Source organism: Malus domestica, chromosome 06 (genome assembly GCF_042453785.1).
Source record: "Malus domestica chromosome 06, GDT2T_hap1".
In the NCBI taxonomy this organism is placed as follows: domain Eukaryota; kingdom Viridiplantae; phylum Streptophyta; class Magnoliopsida; order Rosales; family Rosaceae; genus Malus; species Malus domestica.
Window position 1 is genome coordinate 19,804,130 of NC_091666.1, and position 20,841 is coordinate 19,824,970.

A 20,841-nucleotide genomic window follows, 5' to 3' on the forward strand; every position below is an offset into this window, starting at 1 on the left:
ATTTTTTTCTTAAAAACTGAACCGAAACCATTTGAAATAGCACCGAACCGAACCAAATGGTTTGGTTTCATTTCGGTTTTGGCTTCAAAACCGCACCATAAAAAATTTCGGTTTCAGTTGCGGTTTCACTCGAAACCACATCGCGCCCACCCCTAACTAAAACTGTTGTCGTGGAGGCTTCTTCTCGTGGGTTAACTATAGCCAGGTGTCATAAAGTTAACTTTGACATGGTTGTTTTCACAAATTTGATGAGACAATTGACTGTTGAGGGAAATTTAGTGTAGGAACAAGTTTCTTCCAACACATTTCATCACTACTAAAAAAGAATAGGGTTTTATCACTTCAGTTTAGACCAATTCAATATTAATAAAGAATCTCTTAATTACTATCTCTTGTAACAGATGTCTAAACAAACGTAATGTCGGGGATGGTTGTTTGTTTACGTTTGTTTAGTTTTGTAGCTGCACTTGAAATAAATCCCAAATTACATATGTGAACCTAAAATAATCTCAAAAATCTTAGAGACGACACGTGGACTTTTTTCTGAAGAAGATAAGATTGCTCTCATTAAATGGGTTAGACACACAAATCTTCCCACACCCAGCTCAACATACCTGGAGGTCAAAGCAACTGACTATACCTCCTCAAGTTCCCTTGCTCATGGCATGGAAAAGTTAAACATTAAAGATACGATTCATCACCAATTCATATCCTTACTACATTCTCAATTGAAGATCAACTCACACAAATAAGAAATCCTTATCACAATCAATCGAGGTTGATTTCATCATCATCTCAAGATATTATCTCCTAATTAATATCTTTGGATAATTATTTCCTCATCCATCCTACAGATGACATAACCTTGGCCAATAGGAAACAGCCACGTGTAAGGCAAAACCCTACACCTAGGTTAGCCACCTCCCTATAAATACCTCATCACCACCAAATTTTGGTAAGTTGTTGCTACGCATACAAACCTTGAACACTCACTCTTTTTAGAGTTACGGACTTAGGCATCGAAGATCCATTGGCCAAACCCCTCCCTCACCTTTCAAGCGTGTGTGGCTTTGGCCTTAATCGAAGGTGTTGATTGTTTTGTTGGTACAAATTCGTCAAGATTAAAGACGGTGAATTCTTGCTACCACAAAATGGTGTTTTCATTGAGAGCTTGATTCAAACGCTCAAAGAAGGCTCTCGCATTTGCATTTCAAATTTTTCTGTTACATACGTAAAATTTCCACACCTTCCTAAAGTTATTTTATAAGTTCTTTGAATAGCCCTAGGGAAGAAATACAATGGCGAGAAATTCCAAAACCACGACGAATGTAACATCCTACGTTGAAGAATATGGACTAGATGATGAAGATCGTGACATGAGCCCACGCCGTCGTTCCTTAAGGCTCAACATGGCGACTGGAGTTTCACTACCAATGTGGGGCACCACCCCGGGCATAGCAGCAATGGCCCACGGTGCACCCTAAGGCCACGATGAAGAAGTTGCAAAGCAGCGGCAAACCCAGGGTGTAACCCTATGCGAGGCCCAAGGTGCGGCCTAAGGCTTGCTTGTCCTAGCCGTTGCATAGGAATCACCAAATCCAATCCCTGCAGCAGTCAATGCCCAAACCTAGTGAGTGCTTAGCGCAACCCAAGGCCAGGTGGGCCACGCCGACCAGGTCAAGCACCTGCACCCCTAGATTGTGACCCGACCAGTTCTAGTTGCCTAGTCCGCTCTCACGACCCAACTTTCATCCCATACCAGTTCAACAACCCGACTTTAAGTTCCTAAATCGATTCAACGACCCGACTCTAGGTTCCTAAACCGATCTAGGCCCAAGCAATACCGGCCGGACAGACCGTCGGACCGACAATTGAGTCGTGCGTATTTTAGCTCCGTTTTCCCCAGAAACTCATCTCGGCACAAATTTTGCATCCAGAGTCCATTATACTTTCCACTACTTATGAAAATGCCTACCCTTCAAGCTCTTCCGTCCTAAATGGTGAACAACACCATTTTCGGTAGGTCGCATATTTGACAAGCGCCTTTGCATAGCAAACGACCTTGGTGAATAAGCTCTTGGAGCACATTGAGACTCAGCACACTCGTGATGAGATATCACGAAGCAGGACAAGGGCAGGCGACAATGTTTCTTTCCAGCAGCATCCGAGTAAGCAGCCATTTAACTAGCCATTAACCTGTCATTATAGCAGTGTGCATTCTCGCTTAGGCCCCTAGGGTAATGGTTTCTCTCACCTTAGCGTCCAAAGAAGCGTTTAATCTCGACTAGGTCCACATGCAAGTATGCATTCACTGTTGGGCCCACACTTTGATGAGCGCATTCACGGTTGGGCTCACACTTCGACAAGCATTCCAGACCCAATTCCAGGCAAAGAGTCCATTCGCAGCTTAAACCGCAAGGAGTATCCTCCACCTCACATCGGAATAGGCAACAATTCATAGGAGTTATTGTAAAGAAGATAGATGAAGAGAAAGTGGGATTGTGAGAAAATACTTTCTTAATAAAGTGATTTTGTAGTTTGACATAAATATCCCCAGTAAATAATTTTTGTTTAATATTAAGGGAAAATTTGAAAAAATGAGGAGAAAATTTTGAAATGATGTTAACAAAAGCTCTTTTCTTAATAAATAGTAAGTATAGATAGATAATTACAAGAAATTATACCCATAATAATAAAATTATTATAGAGGGTTGATTTTCACTCATCCTCTGTAGCCTTTCACACATTTCTCTTCATTATTGGTCTTGAAATTAAATAAATCAAACCAAAAAATTAAAAATTAAATAAAAATGTGTAAGAAGCTAAAATAGATGTGAGTTTATCATTTCTTTAAAATAGAGTGGGTCTATTCACACACCACACTTTATCTTTTACCACTCATCACAATTTTCGACCGTTAAATCAAATAAATTAAAGATAATCAAATAACAGAAATTAACTCATTCGGATGGTGAATAGCACCACCCTAAAAATATGTCTAACTTATTAGGGTGCACTTCGGCCCAAACACTTCGCCAAGCCCAAAAACTAAAATCCAAAGGAAAACAAAAACCGCGAAATGAAAACCCGCCACTCGCCACGTCAGCACTAAACCCCTATCCCCTTCCCCATCGCCAAAACCTCTCACTCTCTCTCATCTGTCTCTGCAACCTCAATCTCTCATGGCCTTCACTTTCCTCTCAATCCCCAACTTTCTCTCTCCTCAACCTCACTTTCTCTCTCTAAGATCCAATTTCACTTCCCTCAAACCCTCAATTCCCTCTCTTTCCACCCGGTTCATTAAGCCCACCCACGCAATCGGGCCGGACGGCAAGTACTACCCGGACCCGGCCGACGACGACCCGCCTGAAGCCCCGGAAGACTCGGGCCACGGAGTGTCCAAGTTCCAGCAAATCCAGCGGCAGGCCTCGCGCCACCGCAAGCTCCAAGAGGAAGACTACTTAAAGCACCAGGACACCTTCCTCAACGCCATTGCTGACGTGGAGGACGCGCCGGAGAATCCCAATTCCGTAATCAACGACAACTCCGGGGACGATTTGTTCGGCGACATCGACCAGGCGATTGCCTTGAAACGCAAGGAGTTTGTGAAGCAGGGGCTTCTGAAGCCAAACCCTAAGAAAGAGATTGTGGCGGTTGACGAATTGGACCCTGAGGAGGTAGTGGATTTGGAGGAGATTGAGGAGCTTCAGGGGATTAGGGTTGTTGGCGAGGACGAAGAGGAAGACGGGCCGGAGAAATTCGATCCCAAGGTCAGTGATTTGGATGGTAAAGATGGGATTTTGCGTTTGAATTCGGAGTTTGATTTGGATTTTGATAATTATGGTAAAACTAGGGCTAGGATTGTGGAACCGAAGTTTAAAATGGGCTTGGCTGAGCTTTTGGATGAGAGTAAAGTGGTGCCCGTGTCGGTTTATGGTGACTTAGAAGTTGAGATTACAGGAATTCAACACGATTCGAGGGTGGTTAATGCCGGTGATTTGTTTGTGTGCTGTGTTGGGAGCAAGACCGACGGGCATTTGTATTTGAGTGAGGCTATTAAGAGAGGTGCGGTGGCTGTTGTAGCTAGTAAAGAGATATACATGGAGGAAAGTCTGGGGTGTAAGGCATTGGTCATTGTGGAAGATACAAATGCGGATTTACCTGCATTGGCTGCGTCGTTTTATCGGTACCCGTCGAAGAATATGGCAGTGATTGGGATAACGGGAACAAATGGGAAGACCACAACTGCATATTTGATAAAAGGGATGTATGAAGCGATGGGATTGAGGACCGGTATGTTGAGTACGGTTGCATATTATGTGCATGGGGATAATAAGTTGGAGTCACCTAACACGACCCCGGATGCTGTTTTGGTTCAAAATTTGATGGCTAAGATGCTCCATAATGGGGCTGAAGCCGTTGTCATGGAGGCTTCTTCTCATGGTCTTGCTCTATCCAGGTGCGATGAAGTTGACTTTGACATAGCAGTTTTCACAAATTTAACGAGAGACCATTTAGATTTTCACAAGACTGAGGAGGAGTATAGGGATGCAAAGGCTAAGTTGTTTTCAAGGATGGTGGATCCGGAACGGCACAGGAAAGTTGTGAACATTGATGATCCGAATTCAACCTTCTTTATTGCACAAGGCAACCCAGATGTTCCAGTTGTGACCTTTGCCATGGAGAATAAGAATGCAGACGTTCACCCCTTGAAGTTTGAACTTTCCTTGTTTGAGACGCAGGTTTTAGTCAATACTCCAAATGGTATATTGGAGATATCATCAGGCTTACTTGGAAGACATAATATATACAATATACTGGCTTCTGTGGCTGTTGGGATTGCAGTCGGATCACCATTGGAGGATATCGTTAGAGGAATTGAAGAGGTTGATGCAGTTCCAGGGAGGTGTGAATTAATAGATGAGGAACAGGCCTTTGGAGTAATTGTGGACTATGCTCATACTCCTGATGCCTTGTCTAGGCTATTGGATTCTGTAAGGGAGCTTGGTTCAAGGAGGATTATTACTGGTATGTTTCTTATGTTTCGTTTTGTGTATTTTCACATATGAAGTTAGCATAACTGTACTGCAGACTTGCAATATGTATCCAACTTCTCTGCCCACGTCAAAACTGCAATATTGTTAATAAAAAGTAGTAATGTCTAGGTTGAGTAAATTGTAGGGTTGAAACCATTTTGTAAGAAGGCTATTCTTATTCATGTTCTGTGTTTAAGAGTCTTTTTATCATAATTTTTTTCCCATGATGACCAATTATGGAGCACTAATAATAAAATATTTATGCGAAAAAATGTAGTTGTTCTTTCTTTGCTGATCAATTATTTGTGCTTTATGTGAAGTAATTGGTTGTCCTGGAGAGAGTGACAGAGGGAAAAGACCCATGATGACGAAGATTGCAACAGATAAAAGTGACGTGACCATACTGACGTCTGACAATCCAAAGAATGAAGATCCATGTATGTATAGCAAACCTCAACACTGATTTTTTATTTGTTTGCTATTATTACAACAACAACAAAGCCTTTTCCCACTAAGTGGGGTCGGCTATATGAATCCTAGAACGCCATTGCGCTCGGTTTTGTGTCATGTCCTCCGTTAGATCCAAGTAATCAAGTCTTTTCTTAGGGTCTCTTCCAAAGTTTTCCTAGGTCTTCCTCTACCCCTTCGGCCCTGAACTTCTGTCCCGTAGTCACATTTTCGAACCGGAGCGTCAGTAGGCCTTCTTTGCACATGTCCAAACCACCGGAACCGATTTTCTCTCATATTTCCTTCAATTTTGGCTACTCCTACTTTACCTTGGATATCCTCATTCCCAATCTTATCCTTTCTCGTGTGCCCATACATCCCACGAAGCATCCTCATCTCCGCTACACCCATTTTGTGTACGTGTTGATGCTTCACCGCCCAACATTCTGTGCCATACAACATCGTTGGCCTTATTGCCGTCCTATAAAATTTTCCCTTGAGCTTCAGTGGCCTACGACGATCACACAACACGCCGGATACACTCTTACACTTCATCCATCCAACTTGTATTCTATGGTTGAGATCTCCATCTAATTCTCCGTTCTCTTGCAAGATAGATCCTAGGTAGCGAAAACGGTCACTTTTTGTGATCTTCGCTAGATTGCTCCGGTCATTAGTGTGGATAAGTATATAAATGGATAGAGATAGGAAAGCAAACACAAGATGTACGTGATTCACCCAGATTGGCTACGTCCACGGAATAGAGGAGTTCTCATTAATTGTGAAGGGTTTACACAAGTACATAGGTTCAAGCTCTCCTTTAGGGAGTACAAGTGAATGATTTAGTACAAATGACATTAGGAAATATTGTGGGAGAATGATCTCGTAACCACGAAACTTCTAAGTCCCGGAGTGTGGTATCGGCTTGACTTTCCTTATCTGTCTCATAGGTAGATGTGGAATCTTCTCTGGAAGTACTCTTCCTCCATCCAGGGGTGGTATCTGTAACTGGTGGAGATGCACAAGGTAATGTATCAATGTCACTTGAAGCTTACTTGTAGTTTCAGGCTTGGTCAAGCGCGATACAAACCATGTAGTAGGAGTCCCCCAAGTCGCCGAGCTAGGGGATCTGCTGAAAGAGGTAACAGACAAGGTAAGCAATCAGAGCTCCGGCTGATTGTTCACATTCTCCCTATCTTGCAGGCAGCATGAAGGATAAAAAGAAGAAAAATGAGAAGAGATGATATGGGATACTTTTGCTTTTGAAGAAGTAACTTTCCACAGGCTTATTCTTGAACTGGGCTGGAGGGTTTTCTGGTTTCCTCCAAAGTATAAGGCCGACTGAAGAATTTGAGGGTCAAAACAAGTCCATCAAATCTAGAGTACGTTCGACCCTGCTGATATGGGATACTTTTGCTTTTGACAGAGTAGTGGATGTATCGGCACGTGTGCTGTTACGCTTGTCTCCACATGCTTCCTTGTATCCTTCTCACTTGCCCTATCTGTTCCTCAGGCAGATGCGGTATCTTCCTTGGAAGCATAAGATGTTGAAGATGAGTACTCGAGAGCAATGCCAGGGTAAGGGGTTCCAGGCAGTCAGTTCCTGGCTGGAAGCTTGATTCCAAGTGCTGACTGATTGCTCTCTTTCTCCTTGTCTTGCAGGTAAGAACAAGGCCAAAGGAAAAGACAGGGAAAAAGCATGGTATGGGATACTCTTGCTTTTAACCCTGATGATATGAGATATTCTTGCTCTAGTATAGCTTGTTTACAGAGGTATTATCGGGGGGAAAGAAAGCTGAATATTTCGAAAGGCTTCGTTGGGAGTGCCCTCTCAGATAAGAGGAAGGGTTGAGCATTTTTGCAGGTCTGCCTGTCCGTTGGGGATGGAGGTCGACATATATAGGAGTCTCCCTAACATCAAGTAATAATGCTATTCCTTTACCCTGCTTGGTCATAGCACGGTAGTGGGAGCTGCCAGCTTCACAAGTTTTAACTCTGTCAGAGCACTTTGAAAAAATGGTCTGTGGTATCTGGAAAGCTGATGTTGCGTGTGAAGATTACAGACAAGCTTTATCCAAGGAGATCCGGCTCTTAGAGTTGGGAAAGTGGTGCCTCTTCGGTTTTCGAACAAGCAATCCTGTCGGGGATCTGGCTCTCGAGATTCGGAGAACGATGCCTCTTCGATTTTTGAGAAAGCAATCATGCTGGGGGTCTGGCTCTCGAGATTCGGAGAGCGGTGTCTTCGATTTTTGAGAAAGTAATCATGTTGGGAGTTGGGAGTGTTTTCTCGAATATGAGTAAAGGTTGGGCATGTTTGCTAGTCTACCTTGCCACGAAGCACAAAGGTTGACACACAGGGACTTTCCAATTATCCAGCAGTGGTACTGTTCCTTTACCCTCTCTTCGATTTTTGAGAAAGTAATCATGTTAGGAGTTTGGCTCTCGAGATTCGGAGGGCGGTGCCTCTTCGATTTTGGAGCAAGCAATCTTGTTGGGGGTGTTTTCTCGAATGTGAGTAAAGGTTGGGCATGTTTGCTAGTCTACCTTGCCACGAAGCACAGAGGATGACACACAGGGACTTTCAAATTATCCAGCAGTGGTACTGTTCCTTTACCCTCTCTTCGATTTTTGAGAAAGTAATCATGTTGGGAGTCTGGCTCTCGAGATTCGGAGGGCGATGCCTCTTCGATTTTGGGGCAAGCAATCTTGTTGGGAGTGTTTTCTCGAATGTGAGTAAAGGTTGGGCATGTTTGCTAGTCTACCTTGCCATGAAGCACAGAGGTTGACACACCGGGACTTTCCAATTATCCAGCAGTGGTACTGTTCCTTTACCCTTGTGGGTAATAATATGGTAGCTAGGCCGTCAAAATTTATGTGTCTAAACTTTGTTAGTGTTGTTTCTTTGCTATTCTTTTACCCTTCTTGGTCAGAGCGATGTAGTGAGAGTTGCAAGCTTCACGTGTCTCGACTTTGCCAGAGAACTTTGGCAAAGTTATATGTGGTACCCATGAGCTACTGTTGCGTGTGGGAAGTGGGTGATTGAACAGTACGATTCATGTGCTTTCTACTTCGCCAGAAATCTTCGACAGAATGCCCATAATTTCCGCAAAGCTGAGTGTGCGTGTGACAGGTGCTGACAAGGCTGGAAAAGTAGTCTCAACTTTGTCAGAGGACTTTGGCAAAGTTATATGTGGTACCCATGAGCTACTGTTGCGTGTGGGAAGTGAGTGATTGAACAGTATGATTCATGTGCTTTCTACTTCGCCAGAAATCTTCGACAGAATGCCCATAATTTCCGCAAAGCTGAGTGCGTGTGACAGGTGCTGACAAGGCTGGAAAAGTAGGTGCCTCTTCGATTTCTGAGATCGACCCTCGTGGTCTCTGAGCAGCCCAGCTTTTGAGAAAGCAAACCTCTTCGATTTCTGAGATCGGCCCTCGTGGTCTCTGAGCAGTCCAGCTTTTGAGAAAGCAAACCTCTTCGATTTCTGAGATCGGCCCTCGTGGTCTCTGAGCAGCCCAGCTTTTGAGAAAGCAAACCTCTTCGATTTCTGAGATCGGCCTTCGTGGTCTTTGAGCAGCCCAGCTTTTGAGAAAGCAAACGCTTCTTCGATTTCTGAGATCGACCCTCGTGGTCTCTGAGCAGCCTAGCTTTTGAGAAAGCAAACGCCTCTTCGATTTCTGAAGCTTCGTCGAGTGCAGATTTTTATAGAGGCTGACATTAAGTTCCAAAGCACACTTGAATATCCACCAGTAGAAGCTCCATTCTTGCACTTCTAAGATCTTGATTTGTCCGACCTCTTCTCTTTTCTACACCTTTGAAAATGTCTGGCCCCTCCGACCGTCGTTTTGACTTGAACCTTGTTGAAGAGGCAGCCCCGCCTTCTCCAGACAACATATGGCGCCCATCCTTCGTCTCTCCTACTGGTCCTCTTACCGTTGGGGATTCCGTGATGAAGAATGATATGACCGCTGCGGTAGTGGCCAGGAACCTTCTCACTCCCAAAGATAACATACTACTTTCCAAACGGTCTGATGAGTTGGCTGTTAAGGATTCTCTGGCTCTTAGTGTTCAGTGTGCAGGTTCTGTGTCTAATATGGCCCAACGCCTATTTGCTCGAACCCGCCAAGTTGAATCATTGGCGGTTGAAGTGATGAGTCTCAAACAGGAGATTAGAGGGCTCAAGCATGAGAATAAACAGTTGCACCGGCTCGCACATGACTATGCTACAAACATGAAGAGGAAGCTTGACCAGATGAAGGAATCTGATGGTCAGGTTTTACTTGATCATCAGAGATTTGTGGGTTTGTTCCAAAGGCATTTATTGCCTTCGTCTTCTGGGGTTGTACCGCGTAATGAAGCTCCAAATGATCAACCTCTGATGCCTCCTCCTTCTAGGGTTCTGTCCAGTACTGAGGCTCCGAATGATCCCCCTCCGGTGCCTTCTCTTTCTGGGGCTCTACCGACTGCAGAGACTTCTCCTAAGCAACCTTTGTGAAGGCTCCCTCTTGTTTGTTTATTTTGACTCAAGTATATGTACATATTTGTAATTTATCGGGGATTTCAATAAATAAGCTTTCCTTCATTTCAACGTATTGTGTTAAATCACCAAAGCCTTCTTCGCTAAGTTCTTTGAATTTTCTTTTGTTGAAGCTTGTATGTTGGAGCTTTGTGAGTGGAGCATGTAGGTTGAGGTAGTGTTCCCTTAATTTCCCGAGCGAGGACAACTTCTCGGTTGGAGACTTGGAAAATCCAAGTCACTGAGTGGGATCGGCTATATGAATCTTAGAACGCCATTGTGTTCTGTCCTGTGTCATGTCCTCCGTTAGATCCAAGTACTCTAAGTCTTTTCTTAGGGTCTCTCTCAAAGTTTTCCTGGGTCTTCCTCTACCCCTTCGGCCCTGAACCTCTGTCCCATAGTCGCATCTTCTAATCGGAGCGTCAGTAGGCCTTCTTTGCACATGTCCAAACCACTGTAACCGATTTTCTCTCATCTTTCCTTCAATTTCGGCTACTCCTACTTTACCCCGGATATCCTCATTCCTAATCTTATCCTTTCTCGTGTGCCCACACATCCAACGAAGCATCCTCATCTCCGCTACACCCATTTTGTGTACGTGTTGATGCTTCACCGCCCAACATTCTGTGCCATACAGCATCGCCGGCCTTATTGCCGTCCTATAAAATTTTCCCTTGAGCTTCAGTGGCATACGGCGGTCACACAACACGCCGGATGCACTCTTCCACTTCATCCATCCAGCTTGTATTCTATGGTTGAGATCTCCATCTAATTCTCCGTTCTTTTGCAAGATAGATCCTAGGTAACGAAAACGGTCGCTCTTTGGTATTTCTTGATCTCCGATCCTCACCCCTAACTCGTTTTGGCCTCCATTTGCACTGAACTTGCACTCCATATATTCTGTCTTTGATCGGCTCAGGCGAAGACCTTTAGATTCCAACACTTCTCTCCAAAGGTTAAGCTTTGCATTTACCCCTTCTTGAGTTTCATCTATCAACACTATATCGTCTGCGAAAAGCATACACCAAGGAATATCATCTTGAATATGTCCTGTTAACTCATCCATTACCAACGCAAAAAGGTAAGGACTTAAGGATGAGCCTTGATGTAATCCTACAGTTATGGGAAAGCTTTCGGTTTGTCCTTCATGAGTTCTTACGGCAGTCTTTGCTCCTTCATACATATCCTGTATAGCTTGGATATATGCTACTCGTACTCTTTTCTTCTCTAAAATTCTCCAAAGAATGTCTCTTGGGACCCTATCATACACTTTTTCCAAATCTATAAAGACCATGTGTAAATCCTTTTTCCCATCTCTATATCTTTCCATCAATCTTCGTAAGAGATAGATTGCCTCCATGGTTGAGCGCCCTGGCATGAACCCGAATTGGTTGTCCGAAACCCGTGTCTCTTGCCTCAATCTATGCTCAATGACTCTCTCCCAGAGCTTCATTGTATGACTCATTAGCTTAATACCCCTATAGTTCATGCAGTTTTGTACATCGCCCTTATTCTTGTAGATAGGCACCAAAGTGCTCGTTCGCCACTCATTTGGCATCTTCTTCGTTTTCAAAATCCTATTGAAAAGGTCAGTGAGCCATGTTATACCCGTCTCTCCCAAAACTTTCCACACTTCGATTGGTATATCGTCTGGGCCTACTGCTTTTCTATGCTTCATCTTCTTCAAAGCTACAACCACTTCTTCCTTCCGGATTCTACGATAAAAAGAGTAGTTTCTACACTCTTCTGAGTTAATCAACTCCCCTAAAGAAGCACTCATTTCATGTCCTTCATTGAAAAGATTATGAAAATAACCTTTCCATCTGTCTTTAACCGCGTTCTCTGTAGCAAGAACATTTCCATCCTCATCCTTGATGCACCTCACTTGGTTTAGGTCCCTTGTCTTCTTTTCCCTTGCTCTAGCTAGTTTATAGATATCCAACTCTCCTTCTTTGGTATCTAGTCGTTTATACATATCGTCATAAGCCGCTAACTTAGCTTCTCTCACAGCTTTCTTCGCCTCTTGCTTCGCTTTTCTATACCTTTCACCATTTTCATCGGTCCTATCCTTGTATAAGGCTTTATAACATTCCTTCTTAGCCTTCACCTTTGTTTGTACCTCCTCATTCCACCACCAAGATTCCTTTTGGTGTGGGGCAAAGCCCTTGGACTCTCCTAATACCTCTTTTGCTACTTTTCGGATACAACTAGCCATGGAATCCCACATTTGGTTAGCTTCCCCCTCTCTATCCCACACACACTGGGTGGTTATTTTCTCTTTGAAAGTGGCTTGTTTTTCTTCTTTTAGATTCCACCATCTAGTCTTGGGGCACTTCCAAGTCTTGTTCTTTTTTCTCACTCTTTTGATATGTACATCCATCACCAACAAACGATGTTGATTAGCCACGCTCTCTCCTGGTATAACTTTGCAATCCTTACAAGTTATACGATCCCTTTTCCTCATTAGAAGAAAATCTATTTGTGTTTTTGACGACCCACTCTTGTAGGTGATCACATGTTCTTCCCGCTTCTTAAAGAAGGTGTTGGCTAAGAAGAGATCATATGCCATTGCAAAATCCAAGATAGCTTCCCCATCCTCGTTTCTCTCCCCAAAACCATGGCCACCATGAAAACCTCCATAGTTGCCTGTCTCCCTGCCCACGTGTCCATTTAAATCTCCTCCTATAAATAACTTCTCCGTCTGAGCAATTCCTTGCACCAAGTCTCCAAGGTCTTCCCAAAATTTCTCCTTCGAACTCGTATCCAACCCTACTTGAGGTGCGTACGCACTAATCACATTGATAAGTTCTTGTCCTATTACAATCTTGATTGCCATGATTCTATCTCCTACCCTCTTGACATCTACAACATCTTGTGTCAAGGTCTTGTCCACGATGATGCCAACACCGTTTCTCGTTCTATTTGCGCCCGAATACCATAGTTTAAACCCTGAGTTTTCTAGATCCTTTGCCTTACACCCAACCCACTTAGTTTCTTGTAGGCACATAATATTTATCCTTCTCCTCACCATAACTTCTACTACTTCCATAGATTTTCCCGTCAAGGTTCCTATATTCCACGTTCCTAAACGCATTTTGCTCTCTTGAACTCTACCCTTCTGTCCTAGCTTCTTCACCCTTCCCCGTCTAATATGATCAAAGTACTTCTTTTGTGTGTCCCGTGTAAAGTTGATAGGAGCATATGCTCCCAAACAACTTTGAGTGGAGTCGTTCGAAAAGAAGTTTCTATAGCCCCCTTGCTCATTTAACACTGCATCCGGGTGCCGATGGAGATACAGCGACCCTTGCTCACTTATCACTGTGCTCAGGCCACACAGCGCGCCACTTACGGGTGACGCCCTAGCTTTAGCGCGATTTCGTTCTGGATTCATTTTCATAAGGATTCGACGTGATCATGGAGTGCCGGCTGTCGACTACCTGACGCCCTCCCCCTCCTCCTTTATCCGGGCTTGGGACCGGTAATGTAAGATAAACTTACACGGCGGAGTTATTTGTTTGCTATTATTGACGTTGTAAAATGTTACTCGACTTAAAAAAAAAAATCCATAGATGGGGTAACTTCTATAATGTTTGTGTGACTCTAAATTTAGCTGTGGCCGGTCTCTCTAGAAATGCTATTGTTTAATGTTTATTGTTCTCTTGTATTGTCAAGTCTTGGTGTCCTAAAGCTTACGCTTGTCATTTGTTTCAGTGGACATTTTGGATGATATGTTGGCTGGTGTAGGATGGACAATGCAAGATTACTTAAAACACGGGGAGAACGATTACTACCCACCTCTTGCAAATGGTCATAGGCTTTTCCTTCATGATATTAGACGAGTAGCCGTACGTTGTGCTGTTGCCATGGGCGAGGAAGGTGATATGGTTGTAAGTTTATGAAGCCCCAAATCTCTTCCATACGCAAGATTTATGCATATACAGGAAAAAAGTCACAATATGGCTATCCACTCTCTCAAAAGATTTAATTAGTATCATTTTTTGCTTCTAGGTATATTATTGCTTATACATAGAGTTCAATGGTACCCTGCATCTAGTCATTTCAAATCCCAAACGCAACCCCTCAAAATTGGCAATTATTTTACTTTTGTCTTCTAAGAAAAATAAAAGAATTAGTATGTATTTTGGTTTTGCAAGATGAAGAAGTGGTATTCCTTAAAAGATTCTGAGAGAACGCTGGTGGTGAAAACTAAGAAAGAAACTTAAGGGTTTTGAAAAAGAAATAAGTTTGTACGTGTGCAAACAAATTATGATTACTCTAGCCACTATAATATAGATTTTCCGTGTGAGATGAATTACAAAATATGGGTACCCTCCCTGGAACTGTTTTCCAGTTGTCATGACTCTCCTTGTTGCTCTTTTTAAGATTATGTTGCATTACTGCAGGTGGTTGCTGGCAAAGGGCATGAAGCATATCAGATCGAAGGTGGCAAAAAAGAGTTCTTTGATGACCGGGAAGAGTGCCGAGAGGCGTTACAGTACGTTGATGAGCTTCACCAAGCTGGAATAGACACAAGTGAATTTCCATGGAGGTAGGTTAACTGACCGTAATTTGCATTTACTTGGGGTATCTCTGTTTCTTAGCATCTCCAGAAGACCTAGCAATCCCTATGAGGGAAAGAATGGCTTGAAAAACAGCATTTCTATTTATGATTGATATTTCTCATTTATCAACAACGCTTTTTAAAGAAAAGCTACATGCAATTGTTCTAGATCTTGCAAGTGAGAAATCGTCGTTATGTGTGCAGAATGTAATCCTTGTTTTTGTTGATCTGATGCAGGTTACCTGAAAGTCATTGATCTCTTATAAAAGGAGGAGGAAATGGGAGGAATGGTCCCTGAACTATGCTCGAATTGTAGATTTAGTCCCTAAACTAAAAAATCATTAGATTTGGTCCCTAAACTTAACAAAATGTATAGCATTGGTCCCTCTATACTAACACCGTGAGATTTTCCGTTAGTTTGATGACGTGGTCTTTGTGGGCTCCATATTTTTGTTCATTAAATGCCATGTGGCTTAAAAATTCAAAATAAAAATAAATACAAACATAGAAAAAGAAAAAAAAATAAAAAAGTAAAAGTTATCTCTCTCTCTCTCCCGTCTTCCCTTCTGCCTCGCCTCCTCCAAACCCCAGCTGAGTTCGTGATCGTAGAACCCCATCAGAGACAACTCCAGCAAATTACCAATGATCAGATACAAGCACAGCGGAAAAAAAAACCCCGAAGATCGAAACAATTATTGAAACCCAGAAAAGATTATCAAAAGTGAGAAGATTTCGTTTGTATTTATTTTTTTAGTTTAGGGAAGACGGGAGAGAGAGAAGGGAAGGGAAGAAGGGAAATTGCGTTTGAATTGTTCGGCTGCACTTCTTCTTCTCCTTCATCAGCTCGCCAACAACCAGTACCCACCTCCAACCTCCATAGAAGAAAGAGAAGAAGGGAAATTGCGTTTGAATTGTTCGGCCCGATCGGGTGCTGCGCAAGGGGACACGTGGAAGCAATCGGTCGATGCATAGGTGTGAGAAGTCAAAAGTCAAAGGCTTGACTGAGAGAGATGCCGGAGGAGGATTTGGTGGACATAAAGTTCCGGCTGTACGACGGCACCGATATCGGGCCGTTCAGCTACTCATCAGCCTCCACCGTCGATATGCTCAAGCAGAGGGTCGTCTCCGATTGGCCCAAAGGTTTTCTCTTTGCCACTTGTTTCTTACAACTTAATTTCCATGTCATTTTGTTTGCTATGAAGTTTCTTCGATTTAATTGGGTTCATAAAATTCCGAATTTGTGAGTTGATTTGGGTTCGGAATTCGATTTATGTCAATCTGGGTTTGAAATTTCAGTTCTTGGCAATCAGAATTTTAGCAAATTTTGATAGAATCTGTTCAATTGAATCTTGAGCTAGATTTCATAATAATCAGATGAGATCCCAACATAATTTTAATTTGGGAAATCAGAATTTTGGTAGAAGTTGTGGATTCAGTCACAAATTTGTTTCGATCTTCGGGGTTGTTAATCTTTTTTCTTTTTCTATGTTTGTATTTATTTTGATAATCTTTTCTGGGTTTCTTGAATTTTTTGAGGCAGAAGGGAAGACGGGAGAGAGAGAGATAACTTTTACTTTTTTATTTTTTTTCTTTTTCTATGTTTGTATTTATTTTTATTTTGAATTTTTAAGCCACATGGCATTTAGTGAACAAAAATATGGAGCCCACAAAGACCACGTCATCAAACTAACGGAAAATCTCACGGTGTTAGTATAGAGGGACCAATGCTATACATTTTGTTAAGTTCAGGGACCAAATCTAATGATTTTTTAGTTTAGGGATCAAATCTACAATTCGAGCATAGTTCATGGACCATTCCTCCCATTTCCTCTAAAAGGAGTGCATTTTGTTACAGTGAACGGAGGTATACTTCCACGTTGTTTTGATGTACAATAGGAGATACTTTGTCCAGAATGCATGTGACCGTGTATCAACCTTTGTCTGGTCAAGTCAACGATGTACATTATATGCGAAGGCAGTCGATAACGGCTTCTTGGTTACTAAGACTGGTATACATTCAACTTACTAATTGACGTTTATTTCTAGAGAGAGAGAGAGAGAGATTTATCTTAACATTTTCTTCATGTATGCAGGTTGGTGAGGAGTTGGTCTTTTGAGGCATTGTTGTAATTTTAACCCTAGAAAGGTTATTAGGTGACACAATTTTTGTAAGGTTATGCGTGTGTAGAATGTAGAATGTACTCGTATGTAATCTAAGATCCTGTATTTGCCAATGTCACAATTTAAATTATAACCCAATTGATTGGTCCAGTTAGTTCTCTCTCTCTCTCTCTCTCTCTCTCTCTCATCAGCATTAATTTTAATTTTTTAGTACAAGCGATATTCTACATTAATTTACGTTAAATTTTAATTTAATGCATCAAATATAATCGTGGCCACTCTTTTTTAAATTTCTTTTCCACACGAGTATATTTTCTACCAAAAATGAAAATATATTTCCAAGTTTGTCATTCAAATTTACTGTTCTATTGAAATTAAGAAAATAGACAACTATGTACAAACGTACCATAAAAATTTCTTCTAAAGTTTAATGGGGAAAAAAAATATATATTGTAACTTTTTCTGTATGACATTATTCTATTTTAAATTATTCAATCTTATGAAAAAGAATTGAACTTGAGCAAGCAAAGTGGTCACACTGTCCTAATTAACTAGCACAATTCACATTTACGTTGTAACTTTATGTGGGAAAAATCCGAAAAAGGAAAAATAAAATAAAATAACTCCCAAAATAAGAGAGGGAGGGGGTGCGGAAGAAAAGAAATCTTGGTAAGGCAAACTTTTCTTGGCATCATAAAATGGAGGGAGGAGGATTGGTGGAAACAGATAACAAGCATTAGTGTCGTGAATTTGGGTGCAGAATATCATTTAACTCTTTTACCAAAATAAACAACTCTTTTACCTACCAAGGCCATATGCTTTTTATATTATTAAAATAGAGTTTTGAATTAAGCCACATAATACACCAACAATCAAAACTCGCAATTCACGAAAGTAATATGTAACGCTAATGACAATCCCAATTCAAGTCAAGAAGTCTAAGTGCACGCAGTTTATGTGGTGACAAAAAACACATTAATATTTATTACACCCAAATCCACATACATTTTTACTTTCCTTTTGGAGAGAGCCAGATATATATTCTGAATTTCTGATGCAAAAACAAAAAGCTAATGCTGAACCACCACCACCTGGAGAGCTGTCAAAGTATGAGCATAGGAACTTCATTGTCTCATCAGATTCTCATCCACTGATGTTATGGTATGAAAATTTCCATCCCACAAATGAAGAAAAAAATGAATAAAAATTTATATATTCTGTAGGTATTTGTATGTTGCTCTTGATAATTCCTCCACTTTTTTATGCCAAATTTTCAAGCTTTTTATGATCATGTTTCTGGGCTTCTGAATTTATACATGGATGTTGTGACAGTTAAAACCTGCATATATATATATATATATATTTCTAATAACTATACGAACTGTTAGCGTTTTGTGTAAAAAAGGTAGCTTATTGTGCTTGTATTTCTGGGCTGTTATAGCTTCTGGTGTTACAAGATTTACTTTTGTTCTTGATTATTTGCTTAAGTTTGGGACTTGGTCGAAATTGGGGGCTTGGGTTTGTAGGAGTTGAATTTCAATTTTCCCTGTAGCGCTAGACTGACTGATCGAGTCACTCTGGTGTTCTTATCAAGGTCACATTGTGTTGCGTTTGTATGTGGTTCAAAGTTACTGAATCTAGTAATCCATTTCTGTATCCAATTTCTTAAACCAATCAACGTTTCCGCTAGGAAATTCGTGGACCATATTTGGTTTTCAATCATGTGGTTGTCTTTGTTAGTGTTTAATTGTTATTTCCTGCTACTAAAGAAGATGAATACTATATTCAGATTTTGTTATCCCCTTTGTTCATTCAACTTGACCCTTTGTTTCTTATTTCCATGTAGGATTTGAGCAAAGAAATCAACGGAAGATGCCAGATAAATTGCGGTTCTAGCCAGCGGTTTTTTCAAGCAAACTTCTTTCCTAGAGCCAGTGCCGCATTCAGAGTCGTATGTTAGCAAATCAGTAAAGCTCTGATGTCGCCTAGCTTTGGGATGGGTGATGAGGTTAAACAGCAAATGTGGGAGTTCAGGAGGAAGGACAATGACAATGATTCTTCAAGTGACGATTCTAAATCAAGTAGTGAGGCGGCTCACGAGAAGCGTAAACTGGTTTCCGGTTTGATTTCACTTGCAAATGATGCAGCAGTCGATAACTGCAGAGCTCAGCAAACTGGCATGTTCATTCCTTGTGGGGAAGATCAAAACATGTCAAAGAAAGGCAAAAGGGTGCACCTTAGGAGTAAGAAGAATAGTAGAAAAAAGAGTAAAACTGGCGTTTACAATTCTGCTGCTGCTTTGGATGAACTTAAAATCTTCAAGGAGTCCCTATTAGAGAATCTTAAAGTGACGAGAGAAAATTTGCTTTCATGGATGAGGAAGGAAATGCAAAAACTGGTGGATGATGACGCTGCCCCGCAACTTGAACAGAGAGAAGGAAGTTCTGGAGGGAAAAATGTTCGAGTACAACATGGAAATAACTTTGAGAAGAACACCATCTATAAAGAGAACATACAAGTGAATAACGAAAGAAAAAATGAGGATAACATTCAGCACCAAAACAACTTTGGGAAGAATGTCCCTGTGCCTCGAGAAAGCAACTTTAAGGGGAATGTATTTGCACACCATCACAACAATGTGAAGGAGACGGTCCAAGTGCAACATCTGGATGAAAAAGTAAAATTTCAAGTTAACTATCGGAACAACTTTGAGTCCGGCATGAAACCTCAACAATGTGATCTTGAATCTTTAGGGAGGAGTGTTAAAAGCAATGCAGCAGCTGGTTCTGATAATTTGTATCATGTTAAGCCAAATTTTCAATCCTATTCCACAGACAAGAACGTCCTGATGCAGCATCCCAGTCAAGTAGCTTCTTCGATGTATTTGACATTGCCCACCGTGTTAACTAAGCCACGCGGTGAGAACTATATGCTCAGTACTTCATCAAGCAATTATATTGGAACACCATTTGACATAAACAAAGTTGGTATGAACTCTGGGAAGGTAAATCCAATGCACAAAGTAAATTGTGGAAAATTATCCGCCATGCAGCAGCTAGAAAGGGATGGAAGCTTTCCTCAAATAAGGTCGAGAAATGCGAATTGCCTTGATAAACAACGCATCCCAAGTTCAAGCACTGGAAATGGATTCCCAATTCCATTTCATCAGGGTAATGATATCGGTCTTAGCATTCCAAGCCAAGTAAGTTCCGAATACTTGCCCTGGGAAGAAAAGAACATAATGAGTTTAAAGATGGATGAAGGAGCTTCAAGCTTCTTCGGCGGAAGCTATAGTAAATCAGAAGACTATTTCGAGAACAATGTCTACGACATTCCATGAGTAAAGCTTACAAGGCATTTCAAAACAAAGACCTTCGAGAGGGCTATTTGTTCCCAAAGTAGTATAAAGTTGCAACATGGTTGAACAATGGACCGGATTCGAACTTCTGCAGAAAGCGCTTTCTGTATTTAACTTTTCCGAAGCTGGCAACAATTGAACTAAACTTCTGCTGCCTTTCAAATTTCTTTAATTCTAAAGGAGGTACTTTTCTGTGATATGCCTTGAAAATTTTGCCTCTGCACCCAATTTGTCTGTTGGAAAGAACAAGCTGCGGTTGTTTGGAGAATTCTGGATATCATTTTGTATTCTTGATTTGGATATGATTTGGGGTCCGTTGATTTTGTTCTATGAATGTTTAAATTTTCTACAAAGCAAATTTTTTTTTGTTTATTTTTTCAATCCAATGACTAAATAAAAATCTTTAGTAGGTGAAAAATGGTGTGCCCAATTCATTTTGCAGAAAATAAATATTTGCTTCAACCTCACCACCACCGAGTTGTTTTTCGCTTAGTAGAGTTCCTAGCCGCCCCCACATTAAGATTGAAATCCACTTGTGCTCGTAAGTGCTTTTGTTGAAAGTGCTTCTAAAATACTGCCAAACATGCCATGTGGAACCAATAGAAATGTAAAAAATGTACACACAAACAAATTATAAATTATGAGAAAGACAAGCTGAGAGAGAAAAATGTGATGCTCACGACAAACCATTTTCTGTTAGATATGTGGGGTCAAGGAAGAGGATAGAGGTATATGGACACGTAATCCTCAACTTGTTTCAACTTTTCTATTATGTTTGATTTGTAAATTACAATTTTTACA

At 41.4% G+C, this 20,841-nt stretch overlaps 2 protein-coding genes across 3 annotated transcripts; both read left to right on the plus strand.

The window, feature by feature from the left end:
- Positions 1-3,100: 3,100 nt before the first annotated feature.
- On the plus strand, positions 3,101-16,836 carry LOC103418283 (UDP-N-acetylmuramoyl-L-alanyl-D-glutamate--2,6-diaminopimelate ligase MurE homolog, chloroplastic-like). Of its 2 annotated transcripts, XR_003774495.2 has the most exons (7): positions 3,101-5,028; positions 5,357-5,473; positions 13,712-13,887; positions 14,404-14,549; positions 14,799-15,701; positions 16,417-16,570; positions 16,655-16,836. XR_003774495.2 is itself a non-coding variant. In XM_070823520.1 (6 exons), the coding sequence occupies exons 1-5, from the start codon at positions 3,183-3,185 to the stop codon at positions 14,815-14,817; spliced, it is 2,304 nt and encodes a 767-aa protein (XP_070679621.1). In that variant the 5' UTR covers positions 3,112-3,182; the 3' UTR covers positions 14,818-14,824; positions 16,393-16,561. The 2 variants fall into 2 exon arrangements, 1 of the variants encoding a protein (XP_070679621.1); XM_070823520.1 differs by lacking the exon at positions 16,655-16,836 and having other exon boundaries at positions 3,112-5,028; positions 14,799-14,824; positions 16,393-16,561.
- A 708-nt stretch (positions 16,837-17,544) lies between these two features.
- Positions 17,545-20,398, plus strand: LOC114825647 (uncharacterized). The gene is made up of 2 exons (XM_029104669.2): positions 17,545-17,843; positions 18,529-20,398. Exon 2 carries the CDS (start codon positions 18,661-18,663, stop codon positions 20,020-20,022), a length of 1,362 nt encoding a protein of 453 aa, XP_028960502.2. The 5' UTR covers positions 17,545-17,843; positions 18,529-18,660; the 3' UTR covers positions 20,023-20,398.
- The last annotated feature ends 443 nt before the right edge of the window (positions 20,399-20,841 follow it).